This window comes from Rana temporaria, chromosome 13, assembly GCF_905171775.1.
Source record: "Rana temporaria chromosome 13, aRanTem1.1, whole genome shotgun sequence".
In the NCBI taxonomy this organism is placed as follows: domain Eukaryota; kingdom Metazoa; phylum Chordata; class Amphibia; order Anura; family Ranidae; genus Rana; species Rana temporaria.
In genome coordinates, this window is record NC_053501.1 from 67,308,828 (window position 1) to 67,325,781 (window position 16,954).

General features: G+C 44.4%; 1 protein-coding gene across 1 annotated transcript in view; it reads left to right on the forward strand.

Moving 5' to 3' along the window:
- NPAS3 (neuronal PAS domain protein 3) overlaps nucleotides 1-16,954 on the forward strand; it is a 589,204-nt gene that overhangs the window by 350,205 nt on the left and 222,045 nt on the right. Inside the window, exon 4 of the mRNA XM_040333134.1 lies at nucleotides 16,275-16,357. Within this exon, the coding sequence (XP_040189068.1) occupies nucleotides 16,275-16,357 (83 nt within the window). The remainder of the gene's footprint in view (nucleotides 1-16,274; nucleotides 16,358-16,954) is intronic.

The following is a 16,954-nucleotide window of genomic DNA, read 5'->3' on the forward strand; positions in this document are numbered from 1 at the left end:
ACTGTCATAGAGGTGACCATCTAGAGAAGCACTGGATGGCGGTGGGAGGGGGGGGGGCGTCCCCTTCCATCGCCTGTAAGAATGATCAAACTGCCGCTATGATCATTCTTAACGTGCACAGAATCGCCGGCTGAAAATAATGATATCTAAATGATGCCTGCAGCTGCACCCATCATTCACATATCCCCTCACAAAGTCAAGGACGTCATATGACGGCGTGCGGTTTTGAAGTGGTAAAACATAATATAGTTTGGCCTTTCCATCTGTAATCAAAAACTGTTATTCATACTCAATACTCATTTGATCAGAGAGAACTACTAGTCTATGAGCTGCCCAACTCATTTGAGACCAATGCACAGTCTGTGGGGCTGATATAATATTCTAACAGATGTCAACCACTTCCCACCCCCAGAGGATGTCATACGACGTCCTGGACTTTGAGCGCAGCTGCAGGCATTCACATATCTTTTTTTTTGTCAGCAAGCGATTCCCTGCAAAGTAAAAGCCATTGTAGTGGCTGTTTAGCTGCTTGATTGCTTTTACAGGCAGCAGGAGGGGAAAACCCCCTTCCGCCGCCCTCCGGTGCTTCTCCCCGGTCACCAGTGTGATTGGCATGCCGGAGAATGAATCTGGTCTCCGGCCATCTCTATGACCCTCAACTTCATGTTACTCGGCGTAACATCATGTTTCACATTATACAAAAAAAATGGGTTACTTTAGTGGGTTTTTTTTTTTTCTTAATTCATTATTTTTTTTTTTAAACGCATTTGTAAAAATTGCTGCGCAAATACCTTGTAACATAAAAAATTGCAACAACCATAATTGTATTCTCTAGGGTCTCTGCTAAAAAAAAAATATATATATAGGCCCAGATTCTCATACAATTATGTTGGTCCTGGGCAGCGTAACGTATGTGATTTACGTTACATCGCCGCAGGTTTACAGCGTTAGTGCCTGATTCTCAGAACACTTACCTGTAAACTTGCGGCGGTGTATCGTAAAAGCGCTCGGCGCAAGCCCGCCCAATTCAAATGGGGCGGGCACCATTTAAATTAGGCGCGCTCCCGCACCGAGCGTACTGCGCATGCTCCGTCGGGTAAATTACCCGACGTGCATTGCGCTAAATGACGTCGCCCCGACGTCATTTGCTTAGACGTTAACGTAAATGGTGTCCAGCGCCATTCACGGACGTCTTACGCAAACAACGTAATTTTTTTAAATTTCGATGCGGGAACGACGGCCATACTTAACATTGGTTGCCCCTCATAATAGCAGAGGAAACCTTACGCGTCGCTTTAGCTACGGAAACGTCGTAAATTCTCAGCGTCGACCGCGCGTATGTTCGGGAATTTCCCGTAATTACCTCATTTGCATAGACGACGGGGAAAACGACGATGCGACACCTAGCGGCGGGAAAAAAATTGCATTTAAGATCTGACCGCATAAGAGCCTTACGCCTGTCAGATCTAATGGGTATCTATATGCGCAACTGATTCTATGAATCAGTCGCATACATACCCGGGGCCAGATTAGGACTTACAATGGCGCAAATGGTGTTGCGCCGTCGTAACACCATTGAGAATCTGGGCCTCTATGTTTTAAGTAATTTTCTAGAAAAAAATGATTTTTACATGACTGAGAGCAATGCCAGAATTGGCCCAGTATGGAAGTAGTTAAAAAGGAAGACAGCGGTTGCAATATGAGTATTTGCCCCCTCTAGTGGCCAATCTAAAAATCTAAATTTAAGTACATTAACAAAAACAACAAACCTCCCATTTGGCACTGCCTACTTTTTCTGCCATGTTTGCAAAGCGCTTCAGCTCGACATTTCTAATTGGCCATGGCAGGTTGTGGGATGATACCTGGGTAAGGGGAGATTCCAGATACCGGTGTGGACTTCTCTTCATACACCACTGTGAAAAAAAAGGATTAATCCATCCATCATGACCTGGCTGTGTTGTCAGACAGGAATGTCTGAAATTACAGAACTCTCTAAAGGGGATTACAAATCCTTTGGCAAGTAAAAACATTTTTATACAGTATATGTACAGTATTTAACTAATACTGTGGTGGTATAGAGGAGAGTGATAATTCCTAGCTACCCTTTGGAGCTCTTGGAAGTAAAGCTATACAGGAATATTGTCTCCTTGAGATAAAATACCAGTTCATGACAATCAAAGGCTTTTGATAGTTACTATTATTTTTTAACATAGCCATGTAATATTCATAAATTACACTAAGGATACCATCATAGTGAACAGCCCTAGTGCATGCTGGGAGTAGTAGTGTACTCCATCACAATGATGAAATATTTCTTAAGCCTCTTCTGAACACTAATGAGCTTAAAGTATAAGTATAACAGCATTGTACTGCTCCAAACAATGATATTATAACCAAGGCAATCAGTGGAAGAGTTTTAGACAGATTGGTTTTACTGTAGTTTTATAATTGAAGGGGGGGGAGGGGGGGGGGGAGAAAAAACTTTTAATGGATTAATTCTAATTTCAGTATCTCACAACGAGTAGGTTAATTACACCTCGTTAATCAGGACTTGGCACTGTGGCACTCAGGTGTCATTTTAAATTTGGAGTAATGTGGACTGAACTGCTCGCCTTACTAATCCCAAGGCCCGGAGTTTAGACACAAGTTGTCTGGCATCTGCAGTAGAGGAGCCCTTGGCCCCCGAATAGAGATTTTCTCATAGACAGGGCTGCAGGAGCTTCAGCACACAGATAATCAATTGCTGAACAATGGTGGCTTCAGAGAACTCGGCACAAGGATATTAAATTACTGAACAATGGTGGTTGCCAAGGGCCTGAATGTTCATTTACTTTCTGCTTCCAACAGATATTCAATTATCCTTCTACAGGACTGTATATATCGGATGATCCGCGCTGATTAAAAGCCATATAAGACATGCATAGGTGCACATCGTTTTAATGGTTTTTGCAAACTTTTATGCAAAAAAATCTTGTCATTGTGTGGTATTGTTTTAGAAACCTTTTTTTCTGTTCATCCCATATAACATTAAGATGGATTGCAGCGTCCAATATAACTGCTGTGGGATTCCGCCACCAGCAGCAAACTTAACTCATGTATCACCAATGATAGGTACTCCCCCCTGTATATACCTCTTAATTCACATTCCTCTCTCCCCCCATTCACATTACTCACTTCCCCTGTATCTGCCCCCCATTACCATTCTCTCCCCTATACCTGTCCCCCATTCACATTACTCACTTCCCCTGTATCTGCCCCCCATTACCATTGTTCTCTCCCCCTATACCTGTCCCCCCATTCACATTACTCACTTCCCCTGTATCTGCCCCCCCCCCCCCATTACCATTGTTCTCTACCCTATACCTGTCCCCCCATTCACATTACTCACTTCCCCTGTATCTCCCCCCCCCCCCCCCATTACCATTGTTCTCTCCCCCTATACCTGTCCCCCCATTCACATTACTCACTTCCCCTGTATCTGCCCCCCCCCCATTACCATTGTTCTCTCCCCCTATACCTGTCCCCCCATTCACATTACTCACTTCCCCTGTATCTGCCCCCCCCATTACCATTGTTCTCTCCCCCTATACCTGTCCCCCACATTAACATTACTCACTTCCCCTGTATCTGCCCCCCCATTACCATTGTTCTCTCCCCCTATACCTGTCCCCCCATTCACATTACTCACTTCCCCTGTATCTGCCCCCCATTACCATTGTTCTCTCCCCCTATACCTGTCCCCCCATTCACATTACTCACTTCCCCTGTATCTGCCCCCCATTACCATTGTTCTCTCCCCCTATACCTGTCCCCTCATTCACATTACTCACTTCCCCTGTATCTGCCCCCCCCATTACCATTGTTCTCTCCCCCTATACCTGTCCCCCCATTCACATTACTCACTTCCCCTGTATCTGCCCCCCCATTACCATTGTTCTCTCCCCATATACCTGTCCCCCCATTCACATTACTCACCTCCCCTGTATCTGCCCCCCCCCATTACCATTGTTCTCTCCCCCTATACCTGTCCCCCACATTCACATTACTCACTTCCACTTCCCCTGTATCTGCCCCCCATTACCATTGTTCTGTCCCCCTATACCTGTCCCCCCCATTCACATTACTCACTTCCCCTGTATCTGCCCCCATTACCATTGTTCTGTCCCCCTATACCTGTCCCCCCATTCGCATTACTCACTTCCACTTCCCCTGTATCTGCCCCCCCATTACTATTGTTCTCTCCCCCCTATACCTGTCCCCCCCATTCACATTACTCACTTCCACTTCCCCTGTATCTGCCCCCCCATTACCACTGTTCTCTCCCCCTATACCTGTCCCCCCATTCACATTACTCACTTCACCTGTATCTGCCCCCACTCCCCCCCCCTATTACCATTGCTCTCTCCCCCTATACCTGTCCCCCCATTCACATTACTCACTTACCCTGTATCTGCCCCCCCCCATTCACATTGCTCTCTCCCCCATACCTGTCCCCCCATTCACATTACTCACTTCCCCTGTATCTGCCCCCCCCCCCCCCCATTACCATTTTTCTCTCCCCCTTTACCTGTCCCCCCATTCACATTACTCACTTTACCTGTATCTGCCCCCACTCCCCCCCCCCCAATTACCATTGTTCTCTCCAATGTATCTTCCCCCACACCCCCCATTCACATTACTCACTTCCCCTATATCTGCCCCCACTCCCCCCATTACCATTGCTTTCTCCCCCTATACCTATCCCCCCATTCACATTACTCACTTACTCACTACAGTATGTTCCGGACGCCGGAACATACTGTATCCCTCCACAGGCGGACGCAGGAACATCCCACTCTATCTGCCCCCCCCCCCCCACCATACATTTTACCTGTTCCCTCTCTATTTGCCCCTTACCACACATTACTTGTTCCCTCTCTATCTGTCCCCACCACACATATTACTTGTTCCATCTCTATCTGCCCCCCACCACACATATTATTTTTTCCCTCTCTATCTGCCCCCCACATTTTTTTTGTTCCCTCTCTATCTGCCCCCACCACACAATTTACTTATTCCCTCTCTATCTGCCCCCCCCCCACCATACATATAACCTGTTCCCTCTCTATCTGCCCCCCCCACCATACACATCACCTGTTCCCTCTCTATCTGCCCCCCCACCACACATTACTTGTTCCCTATCTATCTGCCCCCCACCACACATATTACTTGTTCCATCTCTATCTGCCCCCCACCACACATATTAATTTTTCCCTCTCTATGTGCCCCCGCATATTTTTTGTTCCCTCTCTATCTGCCCCACCCCACACATATTCCTTGTTCCCTCTTTATCTTCCCTCCACCATACATATTACTTGTTTCCTCTCTATCTGCCCCCCACCACACAATTGACTTATTCCCACTCTATCTGCCCCCCCCCACGATACATATCACCTGTTCCCTCTCTATCTGCCCCCCTACCACACATTACTTGTTCCCTCTCTATCTGCCCCCACCACACATATAACTTGTTCCATCTCTATCTGCCCCCACCACACATATAACTTGTTCCCTCTCTATCTGCCCCCCACCACACATATTATTGTTTGGGTCTCTGCTCCTTGTCCTGAACCAAGTGTGTACATTATTCCTTCTTTTACCTCCTTCATCAATTGCTTCAAAGTTCAATTTCCTGAGCATTAAAATTCCATTGTGTAGGCCACCTTAAGCCTCGTACACACGGCCGAGGAACTCGACGTGCCAAACACATCGAGTTCCTCGGCCAGTTCAGCCCTGAAGCCGCCGAGGAGCTCGGCGGGATGAGAGCTCCCATAGAACAACGAGGAAATAGAGAACATGTTCTCTATTTCCTCGTCGAGCTCCTCGTCGGCTTCCTCGGCCGAAAGTGTACACACGACCAGTTTCCTCGGCAGAATTCAGCCAGAAACTCGGTCGGAAGCTGAATTCTGCCGAGGAAACTGGTCGTGTGTACGGGGCCTTACACTTCAATAGCATGTCAATTAGAAACTCTGGGCCATATTCTCGAAAAATATCCGCCTGCTGCGCTTAGGGCACTTACACTCCGCTGTCCCAACTTACTGGAGCAGGTGTTGTATTCCCCAAACACTTGGGGCCATATTCTCAGTGAAGTTACGATGGAGTAAGTCAGATACTCCATCGTAACTCCCTTTTTTGGCCAGTGTATCTATGCTCCTGATTCTCAGAATCATTTTTGCATAGATACACTTAAGATCCGCCATCTGTAAGTCACTTAAACTGGCGGATCTTAAATGCAATGACGCCGACCGCCGCTAGATGGCATTTACGTGAAGGAGTCATTTGCATATGCAAATGATCCTTCTACGCCGATTCCCGAACGAGTTTGCGTCGCGTAACCGTCGCTAACGTCGTTTGCGTAAGCGGAAACTTACTCCTGCTATATGAGGGGTAAGTTTCCGCAAGTCTCGCGTAGGCCATGTTACGGATGGCGTCGGGTCCCCGTCGTGTTTTTTCGTTGGGTACGTCGTTTACGTAAGTCGTTCTTGAATACGACTTTACGTCAATGACGCACACGTCGGCGTCATTGACGTTTTCCGCCGAGAACTGGAGCATGCGCACTGGGCTTTTTGCAGCCCGGCGCATGCCCAGTTCTTTCGCATCGGGGGCGCGCTTCATTTGAATAGAAGACGCCCCCTTGGAGATCCGCCAGGCTACGCCGGGACACTTACACTCCGCTGTCCCAACTTATGGAGCAAGTGTTTGGGGAATACAACACCTGCTCCAGTAAGTTGGGACAGCGGAGTGTAAGTGCCCTAAGCGCAGCAGGCGGATATTTTTAGAGAATATGGAATCAGGAGCATAGGAGCATAGATACACTGGCCAAAAAAGGGAGTTACGATGGAGTATCTGACTTACTCCATCGTAACTTCACTGAGAATATGGCCCTCTGTTCACATACAGTATAAACAAAGCTGGCCTATGTCTGACACCAAGAAGTTTCAAGGTGTCTCAAATTAGGGACTATTATTTTCATTTTTATGTTACAAGATCACAACAAATATGAGAATGGTCAAATAGTCACTAACTATAACACTAACACATTTTTACTATACTATATTCTGTTAGCAACTACCACATTAACAGAGCGCACTTATTAAAGCATTACTAAACCTACAACAGTAAGATCAGTCTGTACATGCAATAAAGCATGCTTGGTATACTCGCTGTGGAACCTAAGGGGTAAATCCTCTGCATTGTGTAAAAAGGCTGTTTGATCCTGTCTCCTCTGGTCCTCCCCTTCTTCCACAGCCCACAATCTATCTCCTGATAAGACAGAGGCTAGGGGACAAGCTGCACATTCACAGTTTAATGCATATTGCTAGAGAGGTTTTTGTTTCTTGGGAGATTGCATGTGATCAGCACAGGGCCAATCAGCACTGTCCAGACAGAGGGTCAGGGGTCCTGCAGCCTTAAAGGACAGTCTGTGCAGAATGAAAACACATCCTTCAATCTTTAACCAGACACTGATAAGTCACAAGACTGCTCTAACTGCTGATGATTATATTTACTGCAGTAATTGCATTTCCATGTTCTGTGTACTGTGGTAGACCAGATACAGGCAGTATCCGACTTACGAACGACTCCTACTTACGAACGGCCCCAATCTCTTCTGCTTGTGCTCCACGCTGGTCCTGATACCTCCGAGTAGCCATCTTGCCACATTCCACACTGCAGTACTTTATGTACTGCATGGCCAGAGGAGCCCCAGAAGCGCCCGGAACATCTCACATCCCTCCACAGGCGGACGCCGGAACATCCCACATCCCTCCACAGGCGGACGCCGGAACATCCTACATCCCTCCACAGGCGGACGCCGGAACATCTCACATCCCTCCACAGGCGGACGCCGAAACATCCCACATCCCTCCACAGGCAGACGCCAGAACATCCCACATCCCTCCACAGGCGGACGCCGGAACATCCCACATCCCTCCACAGGCGGACGCCGGAACATCCCACATCCCTCCACAGGCAGACGCCGAAACATCCCACATCCCTCCACAGGCGGACGCCGGAACATACCATATCTCTCCACAGGCGGACGGCAGAACATCCCACATCCCTCCACAGGCGGACGCCGGAACATACCGTATCCCTCCACAGGCGGACCCCGGAACATACCATATCCCTCCACAGGCGGACGCCGGAACATCCCACATCCCTCCACAGGCGGACGCCGGAACATCCCACATCCCTTCACAGGCGGACGCCGGAACATACCATATCTCTCCACAGGCGGACGGCAGAAAATCCCACATCCCTCCACAGGCGGACGCCGGAACATACTGTATCCCTCCACAAGCGGACGCAGGAACATCCCACATCCCTCCACAGGCGGACGCCGGAACATCCCATATCCCTCCACAGGCGGAGGCCGGAGCATACCATATCCCTGCGCAGCCGGAAGTTACACTTACAAGCAGTGTTCCGACTTACAAACATATTCCACTTACGAACAAACCTACAGTCCTTTCATAACTCTGGGACTGCCTGTATAGTGAATGCAGGGTCCTGGGTTTAGTATTAATCTGTCTGCCTCTCCCCATTATTAAAGTGTGGTCAGATATTGCAGGGCCTACAGTAATGATCTACCAGGAGTGCGACAAACTGGACTATTTCCCTTTTTGAGCGTTCCTGATTTTTTGAATGGAGACGAAGGAGGACTAAAGCAGTGTTGGGTACAATAGTTCTCTAACCTGCACAGGTAACTGTTCACCTAGAGAGCAGCTAGATGGGTTAGGGATGGCAAAGGGAGGCCTTATAGAGGTAAACGTTAATCACCAGATATGTACGGTATATAAACAGTCATATCGGAACGATATCATCTCTATGGGCAGATTTAGTAAAATCTTCTCTCATTAATAAGCGTCAATCTTTTCATTCTCCATTCAGTATTCTCCTTTTTATTAGGCTTCATGTGACAGGAAGAGAGAAGTTTGTTTTTCCGCAGGGACTAGAAATAGGACTGAAAATGTACAAAGAAGATCTGCAGATGTGTTAGTGGAATATAATAGCTCATTATGTCTATGAACGGCTCTGTGCCCACCAACAAAGCAGATTTTCTGTGAATCAGCATATCTTAGATGTACAGATTGTTGCTGATAGCCATGAATGGCACAGATCAACTGTGAAACGTATCCACCCAACATTCAGAGTGTTATTAAACCCATTTATAAAAAATAACATCAAATAGCCAGACTTATATGTAATCTTGTTTGCTAAGGCATCTTGCTTACAGTCTCTTCCATTCAGCACAAGATTGTTTTTTTTTTTGTTGCCTAACTTCACTCCTGTTTCTACAGTGGCTCCGATCACTATAATTTTCTCTATGGAGCCATTGCAATATGTGCTCCCCCTTCCCCCCCCCCCCCCGAAGATTAAACAGGTAGGTTCTGACACTCTGGACATACAGTATCTGTGTTCTGAAGAGATCTTTAATACCACCTGCCTTTATGCCCATTTGCCTTTTAGTAACAGTTCAGCCAATACTGCACTAGCACATAAGTAAATCTGTAACAATGTCACTGGCCAAAAAAGTTTATTATATTTAATGAAAAAACTGTAGTAATTATATGAGAAAAATGCATTGTGTACATCTGTAATACTGCAGCACACATGTGCATTACAAGTTGAATGCAAGTGTTCATGGAACATGTAGTCCTGGTGTCAAGGCTTAGAGTGAGAGATTGTTTGTGCACTCCCACAGGAGCTGCACAAAAAATAATCCATGAAAGTAGATGACAAAACATTTACCTGCACCTTTAATTTATTTTGTTGTGTAGTGAAAAAGGCCAATGCTGACATTAACTCTCCAAACTCTGCTCCATCTTGATTACAGCCCTCATTGAGGTAGGCCCTCTCCATACCATATAGACATGGAAAAGGAACTTACAGGTTTGCTTTATCCAAGAACAGGTAGATAAAAAACTACTCTGCTCACAAATCATCCATCAATAACAATCTCCAGGAAACGGGATCGAACATAATAATGCAGTGGTACAGGGTCCCCCGTTTGTTGCATTCCCCGAATCCATCCTTTCCCGACACCTGTTGGCATTGTGGAGAAAATGGTGGCACTTTCCTCCATATTTTTTAGGAATGTCCTGTGCTGACAAACATTTGACAGGAAGTTCAAAACATTATTCAATGGACTGGCATAGTGCACAATTTAATGTGAGTGTATTTCTTGTCTGCATTGTGATATTTTGGATATATTCTGGCATTGTTCTCTGGATTATGAGGGCCTTGAGAGATGACATCCTTTGTATATAAAGTGGTTCCAACATTTTCCTTAAAAGGACAAATACAATCTTTGACCAAAGATTTAGTAGATCAACCCTTTGAGATGTGCTGCTAGTGGTGGTGAAATATCTTCACAAAGAATGGTGATTTAACATGGAGACGTGTCACTGTAAATATTGTGAAGCAGGATCACGTTTGCACATGGTGTACAGTGATGTAATATATAGAACCTAGCAGCCATTGCAACCAGCGTGGAGGTTGTGAGATCGCTGCAGGATCGTTACCTGGCACCATTTTATGTTCAGTGCATGTTATATTTGGTTTTAAATGTAAGTGTATTTCTTTTAAAATAAAAAAAATCTTGTGATTGGAAGTAATACACTATTGCAGGCTAGTTTTGTTCTTTTCTGCATATGCTTGTTAAAATAAGAATTAATGGAATAAGGAATTTGGAGATTTGGTTTTGAATTTTTGGAATAGAGTTGAACAACTTAAGCGCTATTGCCACTTATGAGAATGAATGGCAATTAGGTCGGGTGAGTGTTACTCTAAAGGGAGCTAGACACACTTTTGTCACTTTGGTGGTGGATTCAAGGTGCATCATTTCTTGCAAGAATCAACACTGTGTAACACTTACAGTGCCTTGAAATACCCCTTGAAATTTTCCAAATTTTGTCATGTTACAATCAAAAACGTAAATGTATTTTGATGTGATTTTATGTGATAGACCAACACAAAGTGGCACATAATTGTAAAGTGGAAGGAAAAGGTAAGCGATTTATAAATAAATATGTGAAAAGTGTGGCGTGCATTTGTATTCATTCAAACCTCTGTAGAACCTCCTTTCGCTGCAATTACAGCTGCAAGTCTTTTTGGGGATGTCTCTACCAGATTTGCACATCTAGAGAGTGACATTCTTTGCAAAATAGCTCAAGCTCTGTCAGATTGGATCTGTGAGCATCTGTGAACAGCAATTTTCAAGTCTTGCCGCTGATTCTCAATTGGATTTAGGTCTGGACTTTGACTGGGCAATTCTAACACTGTAGCTCTGGCTTTAAGTTTAGGGTCGTTGTCCTGCTGGAAGGTGAACCTCCGCTCCAGTCTAAAGTCTTTTGCAGACTAATGCCCTGTACACACGATCGGTTTGTCTAATGAAAACGGACCGATGGACCGTTTTCATCGGACGAACCGATCGTGTGTGGGCCCCATCAGTTTTTTCTAGTTGGTGAAAAAAAATAGAACCTGTTTTAAAATTTTCGTATGGTTAAAAAACCGATGGAAAAAAACGATCGTCTGTGGGGAAATCCACGCATTCTCAGAATCAAGTCGACTCATGCTCGGAAGCATTGAACTTAATTTTCTCAGCACGTCGTTGTGTTTTACGTCACTGTATTGGACACGATCGGATTTTTAACCGATGGTGTGTAGGCAAGACTGGTGAAAGTCAGTATCATCGGTTATCTGATGAAAAAATCCATCGAATCGTTTTCATCAGACGGACCGATCGTGTGTACAGGGCATTACAGGTTTTCTTATAAGATTGCCCTGTATTTGGCTCTATCCATCTTCGCATCAACTCTGACCAGTTTCCCTGTCCCTGCTGAAGAAAAGCATCTACACAACATGAGGCTGCCACCACCATGTTTCACAGTGGGGATGGTGAGTTCAGGGTGATGTGCAGTGTTAGTTTTCCACCACACATAGCGTTTTGCTTTTAGGCCAAAAAGTTACATTTTGGTCTTATCTGACCAGAGCACCTTCTTCCACATGTTTGCTGTGTCCTCCACATGGCTTCTCGCAAACTGCATGACTTTCTTTCAACAATGGCTTTCTTTTTGCCACTCTTCCATAAAGGCCAGATTTGTGGAGTGCACGACTGATGCCGCGTACACATGACCGGACATTCTGACACCAAAACCGTGGATTTTTTTCTGACGGATGTTTGCTCAAACTTGTCTTGCATACACACAGTCACACAAATCTTGTCGGAAATTGCGAACTCCAAGAACGTACAACACTACGACAAGCCGAGAAAAATGAAGTTCAATGATTCCGAGCATGCGTCAAATTGATTCTAGGCATGTGTAGATTTGTGCGTTGAATCGTGTACACGCAGTCAGAATTTTGACAAGAACTTTTGTTGTCGGAAAAATTGAGAACCAGCTCTCAAACATTTGTTGTCGGAAATGTCCAATGGAGCATACACGCGGTTGGATTTTATGACAACAAGCTCACATTGAACATTTGTTGTCGGAGATTCCGACTGTGTGTACTAGTGTGTAATAGTTGTCCTGTGGACAGATTCTCACAACTGAGCTTTGGATCTCTGCAGCTTCTCCAGAGTAACCATGTGCCTCTTGGCTGCTTCTCTGATTAATGCTCTTGTTGCCCAGCCTGTCAGTTTAGGTGGACGGCCATGTCTTGGTAGGTTTGCAGTTGTGTCATACTCTTTCCTTTTTCGGATGATGGATTGAACAGTGCTCTGTGAGATTTTCAAAGCTTGGGATATTTTTTCATAACTTAACCCTGCTTTAAACTTCTTCACAACTTTATCTCTGACCTGTCTGGTGTGTTCCTTGGCATTCATAATGCTGTTTGTTTACTAAGATTCTCTAACAAACCTCTGAGGGCTTCACAGAACAGCTGTATTCATACTGAGATTACATTACACACAGGTGGACTCTATTTACTAATTAGGTGACTTCTGAAGGCAATTGGTTCCACTAAATTTAAGTTAGGGGTATCAGAGTAAATGGGTCTGAATACAAATGCAGGCCACATTTTTAAGATATTTATTTGTAAAAAAAAATGCACAAAAAAAAGCACGAATAGCAATATCACTATTGCATTGGATTGTTCTTAAAAGCATGGAGGAATTTAGTTATTATTTCTAATAATATTTAACTGTAGGTAAAATTAATATCTCCTAAACATGCACCATTTAGGAGATATTCCACTGGCGCACACACCTAAAGAAGTCTCCACAGCGGGCGCTTCTAGGGAGACTGGTGGAGGGGACACCAGGTCATGTGAGACGCTTGATCGCATTTATTTTCACAGTGGCCAGGATTTCCATTGCAAGATACTGGAAGTCCCCTATGATCCCCTTTGAGCTCATTAAGGCCAAACTGACATGGATTATGATCAATAAATAAATGACAGCTATACTCCAGGCTGGCTTTCTTTGAGAAAACATGGGATTCCTGGACAAAGTATCTTTCAGGACCCTCCTGACCTCGTTGGAAGGGTATATATATATATATATATATATATGGAAAAAGGAAGAGAAAAGTCAGAAAAAAAGAGGAAAGAAAAAGGAAAGAAATGTGCACCCTTTGATAACTATGGCCCGGATTCACGTAGCACTTACACCGCGTCTCGAGATACGCCGCGTAAATGCACATATGCGCCTTCGTATCTATGCGCCTGACTTTGAAAGCAAGATACGCCTGTAAATAGGCTTCATCCGACTTCATCAGGCTTCATCCGACCGACGTAAGTTTCCTACGCCGTCGTATTGTGGGCGCATATTTACGCTGGCCGCAAGAGGCGCTCCCATTGATTTACGATTCGAATATACAAATGAGTGAGATACGCCGATTCACGAACGTACTTGCGCCCGGCGCATTAATATACGCGGTTTACGTAAGCTGTACGTCCGGCGTAAAGTTACGACCCATAAAGCAGGTGTAAGTCAACAGCATCAATGCAAATGGCTGCACCAGGGAACACAGCCGTCGTTATTTACGTTGTTTACGTAGTACGTGAATAGGGCTGGGCGTACGTCGTAGGCAGTGATTCGACGTATCTTAGGGAGTATTTTCGACGTGATTCTTAGCATGTGCACTGGGATGCGTCCACGGGGGAGCGCATGAGCCGTTCGTTCGGCCCATCATTTGCATGGGGTCACGCTTCATTTAAATGGATCACGCCCACTTCCACCTACTTTGAATTAGGCTGGCTTACGCCTACGAATTTACGTTACGCCGGCGCAACGTTGGGAGCATTTGCTTTGTGAATTCCATGCTTGCCTCTCTGCGTTGCGTCGGTGTAGCGTAAAAGAGATACGCTACGGCGCGATACATATACACCGTTGTATGTGAATCCGGGCCTATATATATATAGTTATCAAAGGGTGCACATTTCTTTCCGTTTTCTTTCCTCTTTTTTTTCTGACTTTTCTATTCCCTTTTCCACTTATTAGTTGAACTCCCTTACCATTGTTGGTTCTGTGGGAACTCTTGCCTACATGAGCCTGCGATTTATTGGAAGAAGCCCATAGACTCATATGGCCTGTAGTGCACTGAATGATAGGAATGGAATTATCATAATGCTATTTTATAGTCGATAATTGTTTTCAGTATGCTCGAGTTTTCTTTTTTGTTGACTACCGCTATATTATTCGACCAAGCAATATACGGTTTCTGATTTCTGATTCTTACATACCACCAGCCCTGTATGACAAAGTTGATTGTGCCATGTACTTTTCTGCAGATTTCTAATAATAAAAATGATTGGAAAAGAAAATTACAGCATATTTGTATTCAATATTCTAAAAAAAATATTAAGCTTATCTAGAATGTATGTCACATCCTCAGTACATATACAGTACATGTAGGTGACTTATGTACAGTATAACCATCAAAATACTGGACATAAAAAATCCCAAAATATGTAGAGTATCAGACCCGAGTGGGGGTGGGACTAGCCCTTGATTGAGCGCGTATCCCGGAATCAGATTCAGCTACTTCAGGAGAATGGATGAGGTATATATATATATATGTTGCTGTTAGTATAAATTCTATACTGTAATGTTTTTGTTTTACCTTAGATTGTATACCTCATTGATTCTCCTGAAGAAGCGGAATCTGATTTTCGGGAAATGCAGGTCAAGGGCTAGTCCCACCCCCAGTCTAATACTCCACACCTTTTTGGATTTTTTTATGTCTAGCATTTTGATGGTTTTACATAAATTACCTATATGGTTATATGAATATGAATTTACTTAGGTTATTGAATACAAATGTGCTGTATTTGTTTATATTATATTACCGTATATACTCGAGTATAAGCCGAACCGAATATAAGCCAAGGCACCTAATTTTACCACAAAAAAATGGGAAAACGTATTGACTCGAGTATAAGCCTAGGGTGTCCATCTGCATGCCTCACTGTGCCTCACTGTATCCATGTGCATGCCTCACTGTGTCCATGCCTCACTGCGCCCATGCCTCACTGTGCCCATGCCTCACTATGCCCGTGCCTCACTGTGTACATGACTAGACTGACATTTAACATGGGAGTCCATTGAAGGGGTGCCCGGCTTTGAAAAATCGGTGTTTCCCAGCCTTAGGTCCTTTAGACAACAAACTTTGCACACTTATAGAGGAGAAATTGGGCTACATGTGTGCCAAGTTACGGGTCCAGGGGACCTACGACCGGCCGGTACCGGTCGTAGGTCCCCTGGACCTCACTAGAGAAATTACCATTTAACATGGGAATCTATAAAAGGGGTGCCCGGCTTTGAAAAATCGGTGCTCCTTGGCCGTAGGTCCCCTGGACAACAAACTTTTCACACTTATAGAGAAAGAGTGTGCCAAGTTTGGGGTCCAGGGGACCTACGGCAGGCCGGTACCGGGTCCCCAAAGTCTGGGAGATCAGACGCAAAAAGGTGACTCGAGTATAAGCCGAGGGGGGGATTTTAAACACAAAAAAATGTGCTGAAAAACTTGGCTTATACTCAAGTATATACGGTAATAATAAAATTATATGTTTTCAATATTTAATTGTTTAAGTACATTGGAAGTCCACTGGGTAATTTTTTTTCAAATGTCTTTATTTCTTTTAAATTAAGATGTGGTGCCCTCAATATATTATTGGTCCTTTTTCTTTTATGTATTGTGTAATGTACAAATACATTGTCTGTCTGCATTATCTGCCAAAATATTGAATTTGATTTTGAAACCCATTTGTAAAGAGCTTTTCTTTTTTAGTTATAGGATCCCAGAGGAGGAGGAGTCCCAGTTCTGTGGCCTCTGACGTCTTTGACACTCATCTAGGAAGTCATATCTTACAGGTACAGAAAAGAAACAATGGCAATGTATTAATTACCTGTACATTGCAAATGATGTTATAACTGAGAAGCCAGGGGAGGACTCTGCCCACCTGGCTCCAATAGAACAAATCAAAGCTGCACATTTGTTGTATTCCTCTTTTTTTATTTTTATTTTGTTGGGTGAATACAGACTTAAATTTTGCTTAATGAACATTACAGGTAAAGTTTTAATAATGTGCACTGAGAAAACATTATTTATGCTGTTGCTAGTCATTGGTTTTGTGGTACATCTTTCTTAAAGGTGAAACCTAGGCGAAGAGCTAAACACATCCCTGACATTTGTATTCTTCATTGTAGGTTAAAAATGTGGTTGACCTATCCTAAGCTTATTCACAGTACTTGTTATGAGGGGGGATTGGGGAATTTGGGACTTGAAATTAAGCCATGACTGGGTATAGTCATGTGCCTCCATCCCTGTCATTTTGACAAAGGGAGCAAAAATGCGGCAGGGGGGCAGCAAAAATGCAAAGTCCCACCTTCCTTGTTTGCATCTTTGCTGCCCCTTGCTGCATTTTTGCTCCCTTTGTCTTATTCACAGTACAGTGAAAATTATTATTA